General features: G+C 39.8%; 2 protein-coding genes across 2 annotated transcripts in view; both read left to right on the forward strand.

Annotated features, from left to right (window-relative positions):
- Positions 1 to 13,409, forward strand: part of LOC144631530 (NACHT domain- and WD repeat-containing protein 1-like) — a 23,307-nt gene extending 9,898 nt beyond the window's left edge. Inside the window, exons 3-11 of the mRNA XM_078489974.1 lie at positions 301 to 503; positions 924 to 1,064; positions 1,766 to 1,988; positions 2,771 to 4,339; positions 5,271 to 5,568; positions 5,895 to 6,505; positions 7,814 to 8,059; positions 9,773 to 9,972; positions 10,794 to 13,409. Of these exons, the coding sequence (XP_078346100.1) occupies positions 301 to 503; positions 924 to 1,064; positions 1,766 to 1,988; positions 2,771 to 4,339; positions 5,271 to 5,568; positions 5,895 to 6,505; positions 7,814 to 8,059; positions 9,773 to 9,972; positions 10,794 to 12,113 (4,811 nt within the window). The 3' untranslated portion in view covers positions 12,114 to 13,409. The remainder of the gene's footprint in view (positions 1 to 300; positions 504 to 923; positions 1,065 to 1,765; positions 1,989 to 2,770; positions 4,340 to 5,270; positions 5,569 to 5,894; positions 6,506 to 7,813; positions 8,060 to 9,772; positions 9,973 to 10,793) is intronic.
- Positions 13,410 to 14,911: 1,502 nt separating this feature from the next.
- Positions 14,912 to 20,025, forward strand: LOC144632079 (uridylate-specific endoribonuclease B-like). The gene is made up of 6 exons (XM_078490682.1): positions 14,912 to 15,091; positions 16,039 to 16,208; positions 16,829 to 16,986; positions 17,446 to 17,548; positions 18,170 to 18,306; positions 19,221 to 20,025. The coding sequence occupies exons 1-6, from the start codon at positions 15,009 to 15,011 to the stop codon at positions 19,440 to 19,442; spliced, it is 873 nt and encodes a 290-aa protein (XP_078346808.1). The 5' UTR covers positions 14,912 to 15,008; the 3' UTR covers positions 19,443 to 20,025.
- The last annotated feature ends 294 nt before the right edge of the window (positions 20,026 to 20,319 follow it).

Genomic DNA, 20,319 nt, shown 5'->3' on the forward strand with positions numbered 1-20,319 from the left:
GTGCAGTAGCTTTCTGCTTCTACCCGTACTACCTTTCGGTCTTGTCGCGTGCACTTTTGTGCTGTTTTCCGACAACGTTTCTAGAATTAGCTGTATGTATTTCTCGACGAAGCACCAGATCCCGAACAAACCCTTTGGGGATAAAGGCCGGGCTGCTAAGTCGGGTTTCAAATGTACGCTCGGGACAATAAATCGACAAAAAGCCGAGGAAGCCGAAAAAAGTCGGCGTAGTGTTTTCTTTCGCCATCGAAGCAATGCTCTTAGATGGCTAAAGATTTTGTCATGTCTGTATCCATGTAGATACCACTGAAGAGAGAAATCGTCTCATGCGAGATGTTTATCCGAGCCTGCGAACTTACTGCCAGCAGCGAGGATTGGAATTCCAAGTAGTCGACATGAGGTGGGGCGTACGAGATGAGGCTACCGCTGACCACAAAACCAACGAGCTATGCATGCAGGAGATTAAGAACTGCCAGAGGCTTACTCCTGGACCAAACTTTGTGGTAATTAAAACCTTTGTTGTTTTTGGTGTTTACCTAGAAAACAGGCGAAAAAACGTTTTTCAATAACTTTTTTCTCCAGTAGTACTGGGGTTAGGTTGCACATTTGTACGCTAGAAGCAGACAGCAGACGAAAAGAACTGAAGTAAATGATAAAAATGGGAAAGATTGTATTGGTGTATCCCTAAAACTCTCAAAACAAAAATTGAAAGTAGTGTGTGTTAATCGAAAGGAGAATTGACTTTTGGAGCTAGGAAATGGAAAGGCGAGCTTTCATTACATAGGCTTCTATACTGGACTGACTCGAGAAACAAGTTTCGAATTAGGTTTGTTGCTGTAGCTCAGGTAGTTTTGGATAAGTTGATATATTTCTGTTTTATTATTTTTTAAACGTCACACGCTCAATAAGTTGATTTCATTCAGTGTCTTCTAGGAGACAAGTATGGCTATCGTCCGTTTCCGTACAAAATCAAAGCATCGGAATTTGAAATGTTGCTAGAATTGGCTCGAGAAACCTACGACAGGCCTGAACACATTGATTCACTTACAGAATGGTACTGGAAGGTAAGATGCTTCTTACCCCTATCTAAAAACAATCTCCCGTAAACGTGATACGACGACGATTAGGGGCCGGTCATTATTTAAAGTGGGAGGGGGGGGGGGGCTGGTGCAATTGGAGGGAGGCTAATTAGACGATGTCCCCCCCTCTAACCCACTCACTCTCTTAAACCACAATCCATTTGTGCGTGCATAAATGTATGTGGCCCGCCTTTTTCCCTGCATAAACATCTTTTAGTAGTCTTTGGACAACAGTCTTTAAGATTAGTATAACTTACAGCGACAGTGTCACGAAATCTTCTAAGTTTTTTGTATAAACTATGCAAGAATTCTAAAGGTGCACACACTGATTAACAGAATAACCTTTGAACGACAAAAGAAAGGCAGAAAATTGTTCTCCAAGAACATACGTGAAAACGCCGTCCCAACTTTTAAGTGTTAGGCCACTTTTTCCCTACCAGTCCGTAACCACTCCACTGTTTAACCATTCTGTCAACAATATTACAGTACATTTTAGCGAGGTCAGGCCAATATAATTGATTTGCAATTAATCCGATTTTCAAGTAGCACTAAATGTTGGTGACACTGTTCCTTAAATATTCCTCTTATAAGGAAGGGAAGTTAAACTGCAAGCGAAGCCAACCCTGGTGCAACTTGGACTGTATAGGACGAATTTACTGAATGACATAACGCTTTTATATTTTAAGGACACGAACGCCATCCCAGCGGAATACGTTCTTCAGCCAGTGACATACCGTTTTCCACACTACAACGACTTAAGCGAGGCCAACAGAGAGTTAAACAAGCAGGAGAGAGACCAATGGTGGCAAATCTTCCAGTCATTCCAAAGACTTTTCAAACGAACAGCAAAGATTGCAACTGAACGGCGCAAGATGACATTAGAGCAAGCACACAAATTTTTTTCTTCAGGTTTGTGTAAAAAAGTAGTTTATATATGTAGGATAGCCACAGGTACACAACGTTTGGTTTTGGCTAGTCTTATTGGCATCTTATAAAGTAATCTAATACGGTATTACTCTTCGTACGCTCCTTTTCCTTTGAGCAATAGTCAGCTCGGCTGCATCTCATTGCTTTTCGCTTAGAGAAAACTCGGAGGCGTAGTCTCTTATTGCTAAATAGACTAGTAATGTCAGTGGCAATGGTAGGTAATTTTTATTTCCAATTTAAAAAAAAATACTACATACAATCCTTACAACCTTACATATTAGTCAATTAATATGGACGTCTGTGCGTTGACGTTTGACTATGGGCGATATCTAGTGGGTAATGGACGTTTCTTAGATTAAGTTGTGTGAAATCCATTCATTACAACTAGTCTTGAGAGTGAAAACACAGACAAACAGTGTTTATGTGTAAATGTGTAAATGTCCACGTGGTGATAGAAAAGCTATTGCATTTGGCAACTGCTTTAAATGACCTGAAAGACTCATGGCATTATTGAGAATTTTCCAATTCTGGTTTTTGATGATGTTTGCAAAATGGGGAAGTTTAGGTAACTTTACCTTAGGCTGCAAGTTCCAGAAATGTTGCTCATGGTCTCATGAAAGGCAGTTTGCACCACGGCTTTGAAATTCCCTTGTCTGCAAACACGTTTTAGTGTAAACTCTGGGCACGGCTAGTCTTAAAAGAGATATCCTAAATAAGCAACCCTAACTGCACTTGTAAAATGATTTTTTATTGTCATTTTTTAGTGACGGAGGAAGAAATTGAACATGGCATCCTTGGCTCTTCAAATCCTGGCGACCAATCCCTTTGCTACATACGCCACATCTCGGACATCCAAGTAAATCTCAGTGACCAAAATTCTCGATATTTCACCGACATCGCAGGAGGAAAACACGACATCGAAGCTCAAGACTTCCTGAGCAAACTAAAACGCAACCGTGTACTTCAGAGGCTTGGGGAAAACAACGTCACCCACTTTGAGGTCCCTTGGAGCAATGGCGGCATAAACGTATCAGATAGGTTGCACGACGAATATCTAAACAATTTCTGCCACAAGTTCGAATCAGATGTGCAGCGATTGATTGACAAAAGCTTACAGCATACTGTGAAAGAAAAAGTGAAGGAAAGCAGCCTGTACAAAGAAGTTCTTCACCATTCTTGGTTTTGCCAAGACAAATGTGAAGCATTTCGCGGTCGTGAAGACGTCCTAGAGAATATACAAACATTCATGAGAGATTTCAAGAAGCCAGAACCGCTAGTCGTTTATGGCTCGTCAGGCTCCGGAAAAACGTCGATAATGGCTGTTGTCGCCAAGTTAACAAGGGAATGGCTTGGAAATGGCACGGTATGCATCTTTCGTTTCCTCGGTACCTCACCCGACAGTTCATCGATTCGTTCGACAATTGCCAGTATCTGCCTCCAGATATGTGAAGTGTACAGCATGGGCGCACCAAACGCTGACATTCTGGAGGACTATTCTCAACTAGTACGATTTTTTCATGGTCTTATCACCAGTTTGCCTGTTAGCGATTTCAAGCCATTGGTCCTTGTCTTGGATTCGGTGGACCAATTATCTGCAACAAATAATGCCCACTTAATGAACTGGCTTCCTAAAAAGTGTCCACAGTTTGTCAAGATCGTCATTTCAGTCTTGCCGAATTATTACGACATTCTGCCGAATCTACGCCGAAGTCTTCCTATCGAGAGCTCCTACATCGAAGTACCCATGCTGACCATTGATATGGGCAAGGAAATTCTAAATGCCTGGCTTGAAGGGCTTGGAAGAACCTTGACACAAGAACAGTTCGAACTAGTCTTATCCAGTTTCACTAAATGTCCCCAGCCATTGTTTCTGAAGCTTATATTCACGGAAGCATCAAGATGGGAGTCCTATACAAATGTCCGTGATCTCGACCTTGGAAGCGACGTTCCCCAAGCTATTAGCTTTCTGTTTCAACGCCTGGAACGTAAGCATGGAAAAACACTCACATCGCGCGCTCTCGGCTACATCACCGCTGCCAGAAATGGCATCACTGGAAACGAGCTCGAGGATGCCCTGTCTCTTGATGATGACGTCATCGACGACGTGTACCAGTATTGGGATCCTCCTGTTGTTGGTGTAGTTCGCTTGCCCAACTTACTGTGGGCACGTATACGGCATGACATTGACGAGTTCCTGGCGGAGCGACAGGCGGATGGAAAGACTGTCATTGCCTGGTACCACCGGCAGTTCTGGGAGGCTGCGCAGATCAAGTATTTTTCAGATCCCAAGGAAAAGCAGTCAAGACATTCCTTACTCTCCGAATATTTTCAAGGTATGATGCAGATATTTAACCCTTATTTTAGACCATTTCATAAACATATTCTCTTTACTTTTGCCCATGTTCTTTCTAATAGGAAAAACGGTTTCAATATCGATTTCGTTCTGATTGGTGCTCATTTCCCTAATTGTCGTAACAAGAGTGCTTCATCAATCGTTACCTGACATCAAAATTAGATGACAGTTAATTACCGAGACATATTTACTACATAAGTCTTTTTATGCATGCACACGCTACGCATATGGTTTTCATGCTAGCGGAACGTAACTCAGTACTATTGACACTGATAACAGACATAGCTTTTCACTAAAGTTCAGTTAACTCATTACAATGCATACAAAGACAGAAAAGCCGTCTGCAGTATTAGTCGCTTCTTTTGGTTAGAAACTCTATCCTAAGAATTGACTCCGAGTGCTGCACACTTTATTTGGAACAGTTGCTATGCATAACGTATCTCTGTTACATGTTTATCTTAAAACCATGTGTTATTGTAACTTTCTGATTGGGTGACAAGAATCAAAAGTTCGCTGAAATTCGTACCTTCACGAGCTTCGGATCTTGCTCGTAATATTGTGTTGTGCAATATTCAAGAGACTCTTTGCTATAAAATTCTCGTCTTCAGACATTCATCTTTAGTTCGACTAGTATGATAATCCGGTGAAAATAGCCTGAGAAAAACTTTTGTGGTACTGACAATTCCTAATGTTTACAGTCAGATGGCATTGCTTAGTCTCTGGTTAGACATCTGATTGGTCAGTTGTGTCGTAATGTAATAAGCTGAAGTCTACCTCAAAGAGATGTGCCAAGATTGAGACCAAAAACACTTTCTCGAGAATACACTTACGGTCACAGTCACACTGAACTTGTTACTGATACAACTGTGTTAATACCAATTATTATCATTATTTTTGGTTTTTTTTTTCAGGCAAATGGGGTGGCGGATGCAAAAAGCCTATCACTTTAACGCGTAGGAAGAAAACGCTACCCGACGCTGACAGACAAGTTTCTGGCCAGCCTTTAATGTTCAGTAAGAGTGTGTTTAACTTGAGAAAGCTCAGCGAAATGCCGTTTCACCTCATTCACTCCGGTCTCACCGATAGACTGGCCAGTGAAGTCCTTTTTAATTTCGAGTGGATCTACGGCAAAGTTCGCGGCCAGTCTTTAAACGAAGTTTTGGAGGATTACTTTCTTGCTCTGGAAGTAAAACCAGAACTCGATGTGAGGTAGGAAATTGTTTAAACCGTAAAAATATTCTACTTTTGTTCACTAAAAACAGACAGAAGGCTTTTCGCTTGTTGCTGATCAGCATTTATTGTGCTCTTTTCGCGGTAACAAATTCTTAAATGACTGCATGTCCTTTTTCAAGCGTTCATGCATGTACGCAGCTTTATAAGTCAGTTCACTGAGCTTTGCACTGGTAACAAAGAGGTTCTGGCTTAAAATCTTGTTGAAGTCTTCACAACCGTACTTCAATAATGTAGTTTGCTGGCGGGATTTTAAGTTATTTCTTCAATTTAATACTAATACTGTTATGATTAAATTATGTTAGGTTGATCTGTGATACTCTTATCCTGGCATCGAGTAACATCAAACACGATGTAGACTGCCTGGCTACTCAACTTTTGGGAAGACTTCTCGCCTTTAGAGAGCAGTTTCCACGAATTGACGGTCTTGTCACACAGTGTTACCGCTGGTGTCATGCACAGCAGTCTCCTGTCTTTATCCCCCAATCGGCGTGTCTAATCTCCGCTGGCGGACCGCTGAAAACCAATCTTCGCGGGCACGAGCAAAGAGTGAACGAGATTGCAGTCACAAGTGACGATAAATTCATTGTCACCTCAGGCGAGGACTCGCTAATTAACGTGTGGAACAGCACCAATCTAGATTGCCTTCACACCCTCAAGATGGCCGACAAGGGACCAAGCTGTCTCGCTTTGACTCCAGATGATAAATACGTCATTGGTTCTGCCAACGCTAGCCTAGGAGTGTGGGACATCGATTCTGGAGAAGTTGTACAGCGGTTTGACAATGACGGGTTGGTCACGTGCCTGGCGGCATCTTCTGATGGGGTTTATGTTGTGAGTGGCGGAGAAGATGGCGTCGCTAGGGTGTGGCATACATTAACCGGAACGAAGGAGAAGACATTCAGTGGCCATGAAGGTACGTAGACTTGCACTGGGGAAAATCTGTTCACATAATTTTTTAAGATTTAATTTCTTAATGTATGTCATTACAAACGGATTCAACATGAAATATGTCGGATTTTTAATAAAATAGCTTCTAACATAAATTAATTTCAAGTTTGTCTATATCGCAGTCGGTTTCCATCTGCACTTTCCTCACTTTTGTAACGAGTTCCTGTCGTTTTTCGCGTACTGCTCTATAAAATCAAGCCAATATTTTTCTTGATATTTTAATTTCCTTGGTTCTTTTTTAGTTTCTCGAGATTACACTATAAATAGATAACGCAAGGTCGATCTCTTGATCTTGTCTGTTGCCATAACTTGTATTCTTGGTTTCTAACAAGAAGCACTTTGGTTGAAATATAACGTTTCTAACATTTATCGAAGTGCATACATTAGGGATACAAGCTGCCAGAGCAGTCTAGGAAATTATAAAACGTTAAGTTATCTTGACATTCGTCAGCCATAAAGGACGTTCAAGAGAGCTCGCATTATTTTAGAGATGGTTCGAGCGTCAAGGTTTACTTTCGGGGGTTTGCTGTATCGTATACATCTTAAATAAAAGCGTGAACTTTGTCATGAAATACAAGGTAATTTGTTTCGCTAACAAACTGTCAGATTATTCGATCCAAAGAGTGGGTTGAATAAGGATCAAAAATTGTTTTCGCGAATCTTTGAACTGTGAAATATTTTGTTATTCGTGGAATTTTTAGGCTTTTTGGCCTCGAAATTATTGTTAGTTTTAAAGTTAATTTTGAATGTTATAAGCCCGGGAATAAGCTTGCGTGTTGTCACCACGAATAATGTGTTATTTGTTATTTCCGCTTGGTGTTATTCAGTTCCGCGCGCTAGGTAATATATTCGACTTGAACTTATGAATTAATATTTTTAGGACGCAACGGTGTCACACAACAAGAAATTCCGCAGCAAACAATGTGATGAAGTACATGACACAGTAAAAAAGAAGCCTAATTGTACAGTCCATCGGCATCAATAATTCAAGGCGACAAAAAGACTCCACTAATCCTAGATTATTGCTGTAAAACAAATTATAAAAAGGCGGGGGCAGCTTTATAGTGAGAACTATCACTAGTTGTATGACTTTAGAAAGTAAGTTATCTCGTCAGATAAACGGATGGCTCTTGTATTTAACTTGATTTTTGGCGCGGTTTGAAATTGGAATTCCATACGTGTAACAAATCATGTGTCGTTTTAAAGATCTAACTTTATTCAATTAAAAACATTATAAGCTACATGCTTATATACTTGTTTTTAAACAACTTAGGGCCAATCAACGCCATCGTTGTATCACCAAATGGAGACATAATCAGCGGCTCAAAGGACAGCACAGTTCGTGTCTGGTCGCTTACTACAGAAGAATGTCAAGCTGTGTTTGAGGGCCATGCAAGCTCTGTTCTCTGCCTGGTGTTGACACGTGATGGCGAGAGTGTTGTATCCGGCTCGGAAGACAAGACTGTCAAAGCCTGGCATCTGAAAACAAAGAACTGCGCTACCCTAAAAGGCCATGGAGGTAAGATAAGAAAACTAGAGCCACTCTCAATTTGGAAATGTGTCCGAAAATTGACTTAGCTTGTGACTGTTTTGTCAGTAAGGTTGCTAAGCAATATGACGTACCTTATGGCGTCATGCTGACTTCATATCCATATGCTGTTATGATTTCATTGAAGCAATGGAAGCGGCTTCGAGTTCTTCAATGAAAATTTTCTTAAAAACTAAACGATATTTGTATTCGTGACGCAAGAAATCAGGGGTAAAGTGCCTATACTAAATGACTTGTTCTCGTGTTTGGTAGTGACATAATGGTACATACATATTAATGGGATCTTTTGTTATATGGATTATGAAATGCTGCCAAACTATTTAACGACAAAAATAAAATTGTTTTTTAAAGTTCCTTAACGGAAACTAAAGAGATCGATACTGCTTAGTTTTAGTTACAATACCCACATGTCTTACAATGTTGCCACAAATTGTCGATTAACCCTCTGACGTACAAGGGGGGGGGGGGGTGGATGCCACCCCCCCATAAGGTTTCTTCCAAATTTTGAAAAGAGGATTTTATCTACAATGCTGAAACTTTCAGTAGCTGTTAATTCATCCTTTACGGAAATTTTAATATGTCAACCATGTGTCCATGATATTTGACGTTGCCATGGCAACGTCATAAATACAGGCAGGTCTTGCCAAAAATCGACATTTTTAACATTTTTCTTTATTTTTTCCAGTTTTTTGAAACAGAAGTGCAAGATTTGTTTATTTTTACATTCCATAAGCATTCTGGCTTGATTTTGCATCAATTTCCGTTATTTTGTAACTTTCTAAGAAAATGTTGAAATCCAAGATGGCGGATCCAAGATGGCGGCTCAAATGACGTCACGTGACGTCATAGGACGTCACAGCCAATTAAAATTATGTCATCTTGTAGAGTAAGCAAAGGGCTTTCTTATCAGTGTAAAATAATCTCGCTACGCCTTAATATAACGAAAACTCCGGGGAGGGGTTCCATCCACCCCCCCCCCCCCCCTTGTACGATGGTGGGGGTGTGAGTTTGCTTGTACGTCCGAGGGTTAAAGGTTTTTTATATAATAGAAAAGCTATGCCACGATATTCAAATCGATTTTTTTTCATGTACTGAATAACTGTACTTTTAAGTTAAATGAAACTTGAAAAATAAGACTAAACAACCTCAGTCATGACAAATAAATGAAATGAGACACTGTGAATCCTGGCCACTGAAAAAAATTCAGTGGTGAATTTTTTTTCAGTGGCCAGGATTCACAGTGTCTCATTTCATTTATTTGTCAAGACTAAACAAGGACGGTTACAACTGTGGAAGATAACGACAGATAACGAGTAACAAATTGTCCGTGACGTAACTCTTTTAAATGAATGAAGTGATTCCCTGCAAATCCTGGCCACTGAAAAAAATTCAGTGGCTCAGGTGGTACTCAAACCCACGATCTTCGGGACTTGCATGGATTACATGGATTTGCAGTTTATCACTTCATTCGTTTGTTCGAATGAGGATGGTTCTAAACTAGCTCTTTAAAGTGCATGAAATTAGACCGTCCGTCATCGGATAAACAGAGCCTGGTTCTCACCAAACGTAATCACTACATTCATACCCCCTTTCTTTCGTAACCTCGAATGAGTGGGAACTTTGACTGTGTTGCATGCAAAGCGTCATGGGGTTGTAAGAGACATAAATGTTATCTTTTTGCAGGTTTGGTCAAGTGTTTTGCCGCTATGCATGATGGTCGGCGAATAGTGTCTGGATCGAAAGACCAGTCATTGAAGATCTGGGATCTCGTCACTCTTCAATGTTGCGTGACTTTAAAGGGTCACACCGACCTTATTTGGCGCGTGGCCGTTGCCTCAGATGACAGTTTTGTCGTGTCAGCCTCAAAGGACGACATGTTAAAAGTGAGTCTTCTTTTTACCTACTTCTTGGCTCATTATTCTGATTTCAGCTGTTTTCCATGCAGGTTCTCACTTCCGAGATTGGTGTGCTGAGGTTTATACTAATTTTAACCTCATGCTAATCTCTGCAAAACTAGTGTTCTTGGTGCCCCTTATTTTGTACAGGGTACACTTCTGTATGTGATATTCCCAGCTCTCTTTACGAAAAGGATAGATGGATAGAGCGTTTTCATATGACATCCGGCAGCCATATTGGGAAAGAAACGGGGCCAAGACGGCAGCCATATTGGTGTACCAAACCAGTCCTCCGGGAGGTGAACTTTATTTTTATGCAAACCTCATCTTTTGTTTCAGTAAACCAATATGAACACTGGTCACGCGAGTGAAAAAGCTCTCTAGTGAGGAATAAGGAAAAATTATTTCAAATGATGTATGACAATCTTCTTGCAATGACTCTATAGATTATAAGATCATTAAATCCCCCTTTAAACAGAAAGAAGCAAAACTTTGTTATGCTTCCCTTTGGCCATTTTATCGGTAGTTTTAATTTCTGAAAAACAGAGGTGACACGGATGGCTGTGTGCACACCACACAACAGTGTCGCCGGGGTCTAGCACGACCTGTTGATAAATGGATCGTTGCTTCCCACCGAGGGGTTTTGTCTTCAGGTTCCCGGGTTTTTCTTCCCACCTCAAAACCATCATTTCCAAATTGAATACTGTAAATATCTTAGAATAGGTGACGAGAGCCATGTGCATGTTTCACTAAAATCTCCGTGTTACTTTTATAATCTTATTGTCGTTTTCCATTTTTTATTTCGATAGGTCTGGAATCCAGTCACAGGTGAATGCCAACAGACCTTGATTGGCCACTCATCCTGGATCTCCTGTGTTTCCATAACAACCGATTGCAAGACGATCATTTCTGGTTCAAATGACAAAAACGTCAAACTTTGGAATGCTACTGGAAATGAGCATGCTCGAAACATCTCAACACCGAGTGATCACATCCTCCATCACGCTACACAGCCTGAGTGTGTCGCCATAACAAGGGACGGGCGCTGGGGGCTGTCTGGGTCTAAAAGCGATTCTTTGAAGCTGTGGGATATCGCTAGCGCCAAATGCGTCAAAAGTAGCCCTGGCTCAGTTGCATGTATTGCTGCTATGCACAGATCCACACAAGTGGCCACTGGTTCGCACAATGGAGACATTACAGTCTGGAACTGTGATAATTTGGAAACGCAGCAAACTTTTAAAGCTCACCAAGGCAGTATAATGGCGCTTCAAGTCTCCAAAGATGACAGTTTCATTATTTCAGCCTCTAGTGACAAGAGCGTGGGGTTGTGCCAGGTTCATGAAGGTCATTCAGAGCAGCTTGTTGGCCACTCGGATGCCGTTGTGTGCGTGTCTCTTATGAATGGAGAGGATCATGCGATCTCGGGCTCCAAAGATAAAACTGTTCGACTGTGGAATTTGAAAACGAAGAGCTGCGAAAGGATATTTGAAGGACACACTGGCCTTGTTGGTTGTCTGGCAGCAACTAGCAACAGTGAGGTCATAGTGTCGGGCTCGGGGGATTTTACAATCAAAGTTTGGAGTACTGAAAAAGGAGAGTGCCTGCATACTTTAATGGGACATAACGACTCAATCAAGTGCATAGGAATCACCGAAGACAACCAGTTTGCAATTGCTGGCTCCCACGAAGGAAAGAACCAACTTCTATTATGGAACCTTAAGGATGGGGGCTGTGCTCGCAAGTTCACTGGACACACACACGCAGTGATGCACCTCAAGGTCCTTCCACATGATATGATGATCACGAGCTCGCGTGATGGAACCATAAAATTGTGGAACACCCAAAGTGGAGAGCTGCTCGCCTCTTTCGATTTTCAGTCGCAAGTCAAGTACTTTGACGCCCATCCGGTTGACGATGGTTACTCACTAATCCTGGTCACCAAGTCTGGTACGGTGTCCATTCTAAAGCTTCGTATCTCCAAACAGAAAATTGAAGAAAGTTTCTCGTCTATAAAGAGTGCTACTCCAGCGAATGAAGAAAGCTCTGCTGCCAAAGAAACACCTTCCGAAGGTGGTTGCTGTTCCAATTGTCATTGCTGTAACTGTTGCCAAAACTGCACTTTGATGTGACTAATCAAACTGGTTAATGACTATAAAGTCTGTAAAGTTTAGCTGTGATTTGACTCCAAATCTCATCAACAAAACATTTTGCTTTCAATGTGAGCAATTATCCTGTAGAGTGGAACAAGTAAAGATTATATATGTTTCCAACGACTTTTTAAACTGTATCCAAGTATTATTTTTGGCGCACGAATGTTACTGAGCAGACTCGTTCTTGAATAAAATTTATTATTAAAAGTAGCAAAATAATAGATTTAACAAAGGTGTTTTTAAATTTGCTTCAGAAAAAGTTACATGCACGAAATTAATCATACAGCTCAATTTTCTGTCTCACTTGTCCTATTTTGAAGCGACATCCGATCAATTTATAGTCTCCTTAGCAGCCGTTATTTGAAGTGACCCAAATAAGGGCTGGGAATCGAGGGAGACTAATAAATATGTAAAACTTTTTGTTCAAAGCACAAGTGTCTTACAAGCTAGCCTACGAGTGGTCGGCTTTGGGGGTTTATTAAATTGATTAGACTGTTTTACTGTAAAAAATAAATCATATGGCAGTCATAGCCGCATGTATCACCCCGTGATTTATTCCCTGAATGCTACATTACGTTACACGTCACATTCTCGATCATAACCATATCTGCGGGTTAATGATTTTAGCTCAGAGACGGTGTTTTGCTTACAAACGCACATGACGCATATTTGTGTTTCTGTAGCTGTTGGAGTAACATGAAGTGGCTAAGAGTATCGATACTTCCTTTGTAAGCTATCGATACCACAGCCGCGCACTAATTTCTGTAAACGAAGTTTTAGCTATAGCGGGGCTGTGTTGTGGAATAGCTTAACGAATGAAATAAAACCATCCATTTAAAAACAAATTGAAAAACCAACGATCGGATCACCTTGCAATTTAAATTTTGTATACACGGCATCCTTTGTAAAGCAGGTTTTTTTTTTACTAGTATTTAGCCTTTCTTAGTTAGTGTAGTTAGTGTTTTTATCCTTTGTTTTAAATCTGTAATTTTTTACCTGAATGGAATAACCGTGTTTTTTCAATAAAGTATTACCCACCTAGCATTACCCTAGATAAGTGCTTATCCATCGCAAATCACCACGAAACATTTTCCACGTTGCCATATCGCTTCGCGGGTACCAATTTATTCTCCTGCGAGACAAGATGCAATGTGAGAGAAAGTACGCAACGCTATAACCCCAACCAGGGATGCAACTCGAAGGCTTTTAACCATAAGGCCATCGTGCCACTCTTCTAGCGATCTTAGGCTGTCGAGTCAACACAAAGATGTACATTTTGCCTTAATGCATTCAAGTGTATTACATTATGACAGGGCCATCGTATTTCGTAACATTTGACATGCGTGGAGCACATTACAAACTGAAAAACTTGAAAAAATCAGCCTGATTTTGTCAAGATGAGATTTAAGTTCCTGATGGCATCACAATGATATGACTTGTTTATAGCTTCAGTGGGATATTTGCAAGGTCTTGCAAAGTAAATTTTAACAGAACTGGACCACTATTTGTAGGCTTCTATACGTCGTTAGGTTCTTGAATTTTTTTAAGTGAAGCTCGTGAGAGTGTCCCTTTAAGAAGGCACGACTTCAGTAATAGAGCGGAACTCTATCTTATAATTACTGCAACCGGGAGAGGGGAAGGTGTTGCAACCACCTTTCTTGGCCAAAACAAATGAAGATATTTTTTGTCTGAAATCCCTTAAACTTTGATGCGATGATCACCTTAATGGCTTTTGCGACCAACAACCATAATTATAGAATTCTCAACCTTAATTGTCTTTATAAATTTACTGAAGTAATACGACCACTCAAAATACCTAATGAGTTAAGTAACAAAATCTAAACAAGAACTAAAATTGAAGTTGTATCAGTTGTGTTCACTATGTTAAGGAAAGGAGTGGATGGGGGATCCTGAAAAGAAATCATGCAGTTTCTTTGAGCACTTATTTCTTTAACCACTGTTGCGAGCTGTTTCGATTGGGCGACCGGAAAATCTTGCGACATGTCGAGTCAGTTTTCAATTTCTTTATCGTCCGGTCTTTGGGTAAAGGATACCGATCTTCACGTCAGCTTTTCAAATAAAAAAAGACGATTAACGTAATTTACCAATTTACAGGAGCTACGTCACAGACAACATGTTTTGAAAAAAAAAAATGGCCAAGTTTTTCAAAACTGTCATTCAAAATTTGTCTTAATCTTTATCAGTCGGAGCCATTCTTGGTTATTTTCGCCTTTTTATTACTCCTTTGTTGTTTTTCTATGTTAAAAAATGAAACTATTATTTTGAGGTTTCTTTCAATTTGAAAGGAATAAAAAAATGACTTCGTATACTGTGACATTGCTCCTTAAAGTTAAAAATAACATAAGTTGAACATTGCTTCATTCCCTTAATTAACACCGAACGGATTATCTTTCGACACAAATCCATTGATGTCAGAAATTGGTTTGTTACACAATTCCTAGCGTACCTTGTACCTCTTTTCCACAATGTTTTTAGAAGGTGATGAATCGTTTAAATATGGTAAAAGGTTTATGGATGGATAGAGCAGCTGCTTATACACGAGAGATCCTTTGTTTTTGGAAAAAAGTGTAGTCAATGCCTGCTGAAAAAACATCTTTTCATTCGAGACTATCCACAAAAAGCTTTTTCAGTGCTCTCTCAGAAATGACGCAATGATTCTTCTTCAGAGATAATAGTAGTCATTAACAGAAAATGTTTACGTCACCGATCTTTCATTTGTTGCGTTCACGTGAGAGTAAGTGAGGGTGTAAAGAACTCAAGATCCCTTTATATGAGTTATCGTCGAGGTTGAAATTAGTCACTTTGTGGTTGTTACTCTGGAAAGGATTTGTTGTTTTGAAACGAGCTTCCAAAATGAATCGCTACTGCTTAATTTTTGCTATCCTATCATCTGTTTTCGGAATGAGCCTTTGTGAAGAACAGACAACTTTTACCAGGTAGGTGGAATGGGATGAAATATCTTTTTCAACTTCTCATTACTGACCAACGATTCGTGCCGGTTTCCCGGAAGCAGAAGGGGAAAAATGCAATCCAAATTTCTAAAGAATGGGTTGACATCTAGGTGATAGCGTTTTTATCGAACAATATGTGTATTTTATTATTTCACCAAACGCATTTGACTGCATCGCCGGCGCGCCTCCCAATATGTCAAAGCAGACTTGACGGAGTTAAGTCAAAGAATAAGGAGCGCTTTCCATTTATATGGAAAAACCGATGGTAATTTTTAACAATGAAACAGTACAATTTTTCAACAAACACAATGGTACGGGACGGGGTAACATATCCGGAAAGGATCGTTCCATTTGATTTCCTACCGGAACATCCGCGTATTTTATCGAGGAAAATGGTGCAAAGAAGCAAAATGGTATAGTGATGGTCCGAGCATTACGGTAAAACTAGAAAAGAAGAATACCCAAGAAGATATTCTATTTTTCTTAAATTTCCTGTGGGAAGGGCCGTTTCATTTGTTTATTTTTTTTTTACCGGAAAATTGGTTTCTCCGTACACATGAAAAGCGCCCGATATAAATTTCAGTTAATTCAAATTGTTGCGGGAACTTCGCTTCACAACAAAATCGTTCTAAAAGTTGACTTCGAAGGCAGTTAAAAAGTAAAAGACAAGTTAACTGTACAAAATTACGTGATGTCAACTAATAAATTTCTAAGTAAATTGGTTAGAACCGCCTTTTCATGTAAATTTAATATCTCGTGTTTGCTTATGCCTGATCTATGTGTCAAAGTTGCATTCGACAAGACAAATTGCTACCTGAAGGAATATTTGTTGAACCTAGCTAAGCCTTATAACTAAGCCTTACAACAAAAGATTTAACGTTTTTAATTTTTGAATGCTAGATGTGAACTGTTTTCCTTTATTTCTTCTTCAGTAAAAAAGACTTAGGTAACCTTTGTCAAGACATATGGAACTCAGCTGGAAATAATCTTAAAATTGGAAAAGAGATAATTATCTATACCGGGACGAAGTCGAAACCTCTTATTACGTTGACGAGGCAAGGAAAAGCAAAAGTGCGAAGGGAAGTCTTCGTTAGATTTAAAGGTGAGGTGTTCGAGGTTCTTTTGTTTGGACTTTATTTTTTAATACTCTTAAATGTGTTGGAGGTTGACGCCAAGATATCATTTTGGAAAGATTGAAGACAAGGTGGCAACAAACGAGAAAAGACTAAGACAAAATAAAATAACAAATATTTGAAGTTTTTCTTTGTTTCTCGACTCGTTGATTCAATTCAATAATTTAGTACGATTCTCTTATTAAATTTTAGTGTCATCCCTGATTATAACCTGGAATCACGAAATATTTTTTTGAGAAACAAATTTATTTAATATATAATAGAAGTTTTAGTTTCAAATAAATAAAGAAAAAAATTGATTTGAGTTTTTGCCTCATCAAGAAGATCGTTAGTGACTCCTTTGGCTTTGAGAATTTTTTTTTATAATTTACAGTGAACGATGACCCAAAGTCTTTAAGGCTTTTGTTTAACTATCTAACGTGCAAACAATTAAAAAGTCGCTTTTGTGAAATGCATTTGAGAATTAAACGAGAAAGATGATTTACCCCGTCCATGTCAGGAAAGTGTGTACTTTGTCACAAATAAATGCTTTTCCAATAGTACCGCCATATCTATCACTCATTGACTTGTTCTATTGCTCTTTCTAAAGCTCTGTTAGACAATTACGAGGCAGACGAAAATATACCCGAGAAGCCTTCTGCTAGCGAACAACTGGAAGAAGATGCCTTTATCAACGCCATAACTGTGGATGGAGGACCAATACAAATTGCCTTTAACTATCTCAAAAGAAAAGGCAAAGTTTCTGGGGTATCGTCTGACATTTTCTTTCTTTTTACGTTTAGGCAAACCATTCCAATCAAGAAGAAGGCCAAAGCTAAGAAGTAGAATTAATCATAATACAGAATGAATTAGTGTTTTTTATTGCCTGTCTTTCCGACTAAAACTTACCAACTGACCCATGATGCCAAGGCTTTGAATCTGTTTCCCAGGCCTAGGAATATTTCTACTCCCCTTGGGTTGGATGCCTGCCAATCGCAAACTGTCCCCCCTTTTCTTTTGAGTTCTCTCTCCCCGGGGGGCGGGGGGGGGGGGGGAAAAAAAGGGGGGGGGGGGGGGGAAAAAAAAAAAAAAAAAAAAAGGGGGGGGGGGGGGGGGGGGGGGCCCCCCCGTTTGAGTTCACTAACAGATCGCTGACACCCATTCATACTCTTGAGCAGAGAAAGGAACTGAGAAAGCTAATTCTCTTACGGTTTCTATTATTATCAGTGTCTAGATCAATTCAAGCCAATCCTGAAGAAAATGTGGTTTGAGAAATACGCTAAGTGGGGTCGGCATCCAAAGTCATCTGGCTTTGAACACACATTTGTCGGTAAGTATATTCAATTCAATCATGGCTAGTGTGTTCGTTTAGTGAAGCACACGTGCTCTGCGAGAAGCTTAGCACTCTTGATACCTTCTTATTATATTGTTTTGTAATGTTATACAGTCGACCCCGGCCCTATAAGGCAACCACCCATTTATCCAAAGTCCCAAGACTGTTGTCAGTATAATACTGCAAATAACACCCCTATAAAGCGGTCACCTCTATTAAGCGGCCGCGGCCACCTTTTGGCCATCCCGATGATCGTTCTTTATTTATTTTTGTTCCATTTAGCGGCCAGCAAGAATGTAATTAATATACAATGTTTGGCTTTGTTTTCAACAAGCTCAGACGGACAAAAGTCTAAAATAAAAAAAGTGACGACTGGTAAAATTATTCAAACACATGTACAAGTTTACAAGTGTCGTCTTCATGTGATTCAATGATCCATTTCCACGCTCTTTTTTATTAAAATAACGTGACAGTCCTAAAAGGCCTAGTGCTAATTTCTGACAAATCCCTATAAGCGGCCAACCTGTATTCAGCGGCCATTTGCCATTTCTCCGAGGGTGGTCGCTTATTAATAAATAGGATCTCTAAGGTTATTCTTGGTTTCTTTGTTTTCAACAGGAGAGCTGGGCTACAGTAAATACAGCAAATCGAAAGTCACAAAAGGTTTTCACAACTGGTTGCAGTTCTTTTCAGAGAGAACAGCAGGGCGGCTGGCATATTTTCCTCCACCTGTTATGAAAGATGCTTTCCGTGAGGTAATTTAAATTTATTCTGTTTATTCCTGATTATAAAAATAATCTTAAGCCTCCGCTTATTTATAAACTGTCACTCTTACATAGAGTGGAACCCCGCCTAATGGCCGCCCTTTTAATACGGCCAACTCGTTATTACGGTCACTTTTTTGTCCCGGCGAAAGGCCCATGCATTTTCTTATAATAAAACCCCGTTAATGCTGCCACCTCGTTATTATGGCCAACGACCAGATTCTGAAATCTCAACCTGTATAATCCTCTATTTTCTGTAATGGAATCTATTTGTTTTATATAATAACACACCCTTCAGTGTGAGCAATGCCGCTACCCGTGAGCTAAGTTGTTTTCATTTCACCGCGATAAAGTTTCCGTAACCACGTAGCACTTTTCAACCGAATAATTAAACAGAAAAATGGTAAATTGAAAGACAATGAAAAAACTAACCTTTATTCCGATTTGGAAAGTTGTTCAAATCTGTAAGCATTAACCTAAGTGTTCAACCACTATTCATCAGCATTCATTTGTTTCCCGTGGCGTCTCAGTCCAACTGTAAAACATCGGTCAAACACTTTCATACAGATTACGATGATTTCTCGAATAATTCACTGTCATTTCTTTGTGGGTCACTGTAGATTTGTAATTAAGCTTAATTTTTTTGCTTTGTTGTGGCCCCGCGAGTTTGAAAATCTTTGCCGAGAACTCTGATTTGGACTATGAACTCTAATCACGCTCGCGAGTCACACCACCGCGTGACGTCATCTATGTGTCTGTACTCTAATAGATCATAAGTAAGAACCAATCAAAATGCGCGTAGAATTCAGGTTATTATATATAATCTGGGATAACAAGAAAGCGAAGCAGAATGGTCTCATTCCACGTCCTTTTATAACCGTATTACATTTCTTCTCTTCCCTCAGCCTGCATACATCAGGGCCAAGTTTCAATGGAAAGGGAACAAGAAGCCCCCAGGCAGCAGTTTCTTTGTGGGTACCAGTCCGGATTTCGAAATGGCTTTGTACACCGCGTGCTTTTTTGAAGCGTCTAAATGCACGTACAAAATCAATGGAAAACGCCTGAGTATAACATCCATCAACTTCAGGAACAAAGGAAATGTTCTCACTGCATACCCAAGCATGTGAAATATCGCAGGGAAAAAAAGGTTCGGGCCAAACGTTGAGCTTCAATGAGACGAACTAAACTGAGCGAATTAAGTTCATGAAAAGTTCGTCCGACTGAATTAAGATGGACCAACACGTTCTATCCTTCTGGTTCAGACGGATAGAACGTGTGAAGCTCGACTGTGGGTCAAATGACGATCTTTTTATGAAACAAACTTTATGAATAGATTTAAGATTTGTATGATAATGTGTTTTTAGCCTCAAAATATTTCTTCTTGCCGCTCTGAACTTGGTTCGATGGATTCGAAGGTCGGTTAGACGAATTGTGTTGGACGTCTGACCCAACAGTCGAGCTTAACCTGTTTGGGTCGACCAAAAATGTAATTTAGTTTGTCTCATGTTCAACGTTTGGCTCGCGGGCCTTATATACTCTGGTATGAACTATAATCAGTCTCTGAAGATTTAATAGCAAGTACCTGTAACGGTTAAAGGAAAGCAACTAATGACTTTTATAACTTCTTCCGAAATCTTTTCCATGTAACATGCCATTTTTGAAGATTTGTATACTCAAATGGGACAATTAAAAATTATCTCAAAACCGTTACACACCATGTCATGGAATAGTCCATTTTACAGTTGTCTGCTCAGTGACCTGGCTTTTGAATGGAAGTGAGGCTGGAGGTGACCTTGTTTTGATACAGACCTCACTGCTTTTGTTGTGTTAATCATGTTGTTTTGATGCAAACTAGTTCGCATTTACATAATAAAGCAGAGAAGTTTGTATCAATGCAAGGTCACCTCCAGCCTCACTACCATTCAAAGGCCAGGTCACACTGCAGGCAACTGTAAAATGGACTATTGTACTTACATATATAATTATATAATTTGTTATGGGAGG

The sequence above is a fragment of the Oculina patagonica genome, chromosome 12 (genome assembly GCF_052425735.1).
Source record: "Oculina patagonica isolate OP01 chromosome 12, crgOcupat, whole genome shotgun sequence".
In the NCBI taxonomy this organism is placed as follows: Eukaryota; Metazoa; Cnidaria; class Anthozoa; order Scleractinia; family Oculinidae; genus Oculina; species Oculina patagonica.

Excerpts from the sequence above, each read along its gene's own strand:
- LOC144632079 (XM_078490682.1), top strand. The coding sequence starts at position 15,009 with ATGAATCGCTACTGCTTAATTTTTGCTATCCTATCATCTGTTTTCGGA. Across the intron at positions 15,092-16,038 it reads GAACAGACAACTTTTACCAG|TAAAAAAGACTTAGGTAACC; the intron begins GTAGGTGGAATG and ends TTTCTTCTTCAG. Across the intron at positions 16,209-16,828 it reads AGTCTTCGTTAGATTTAAAG|CTCTGTTAGACAATTACGAG; the intron begins GTGAGGTGTTCG and ends CTCTTTCTAAAG.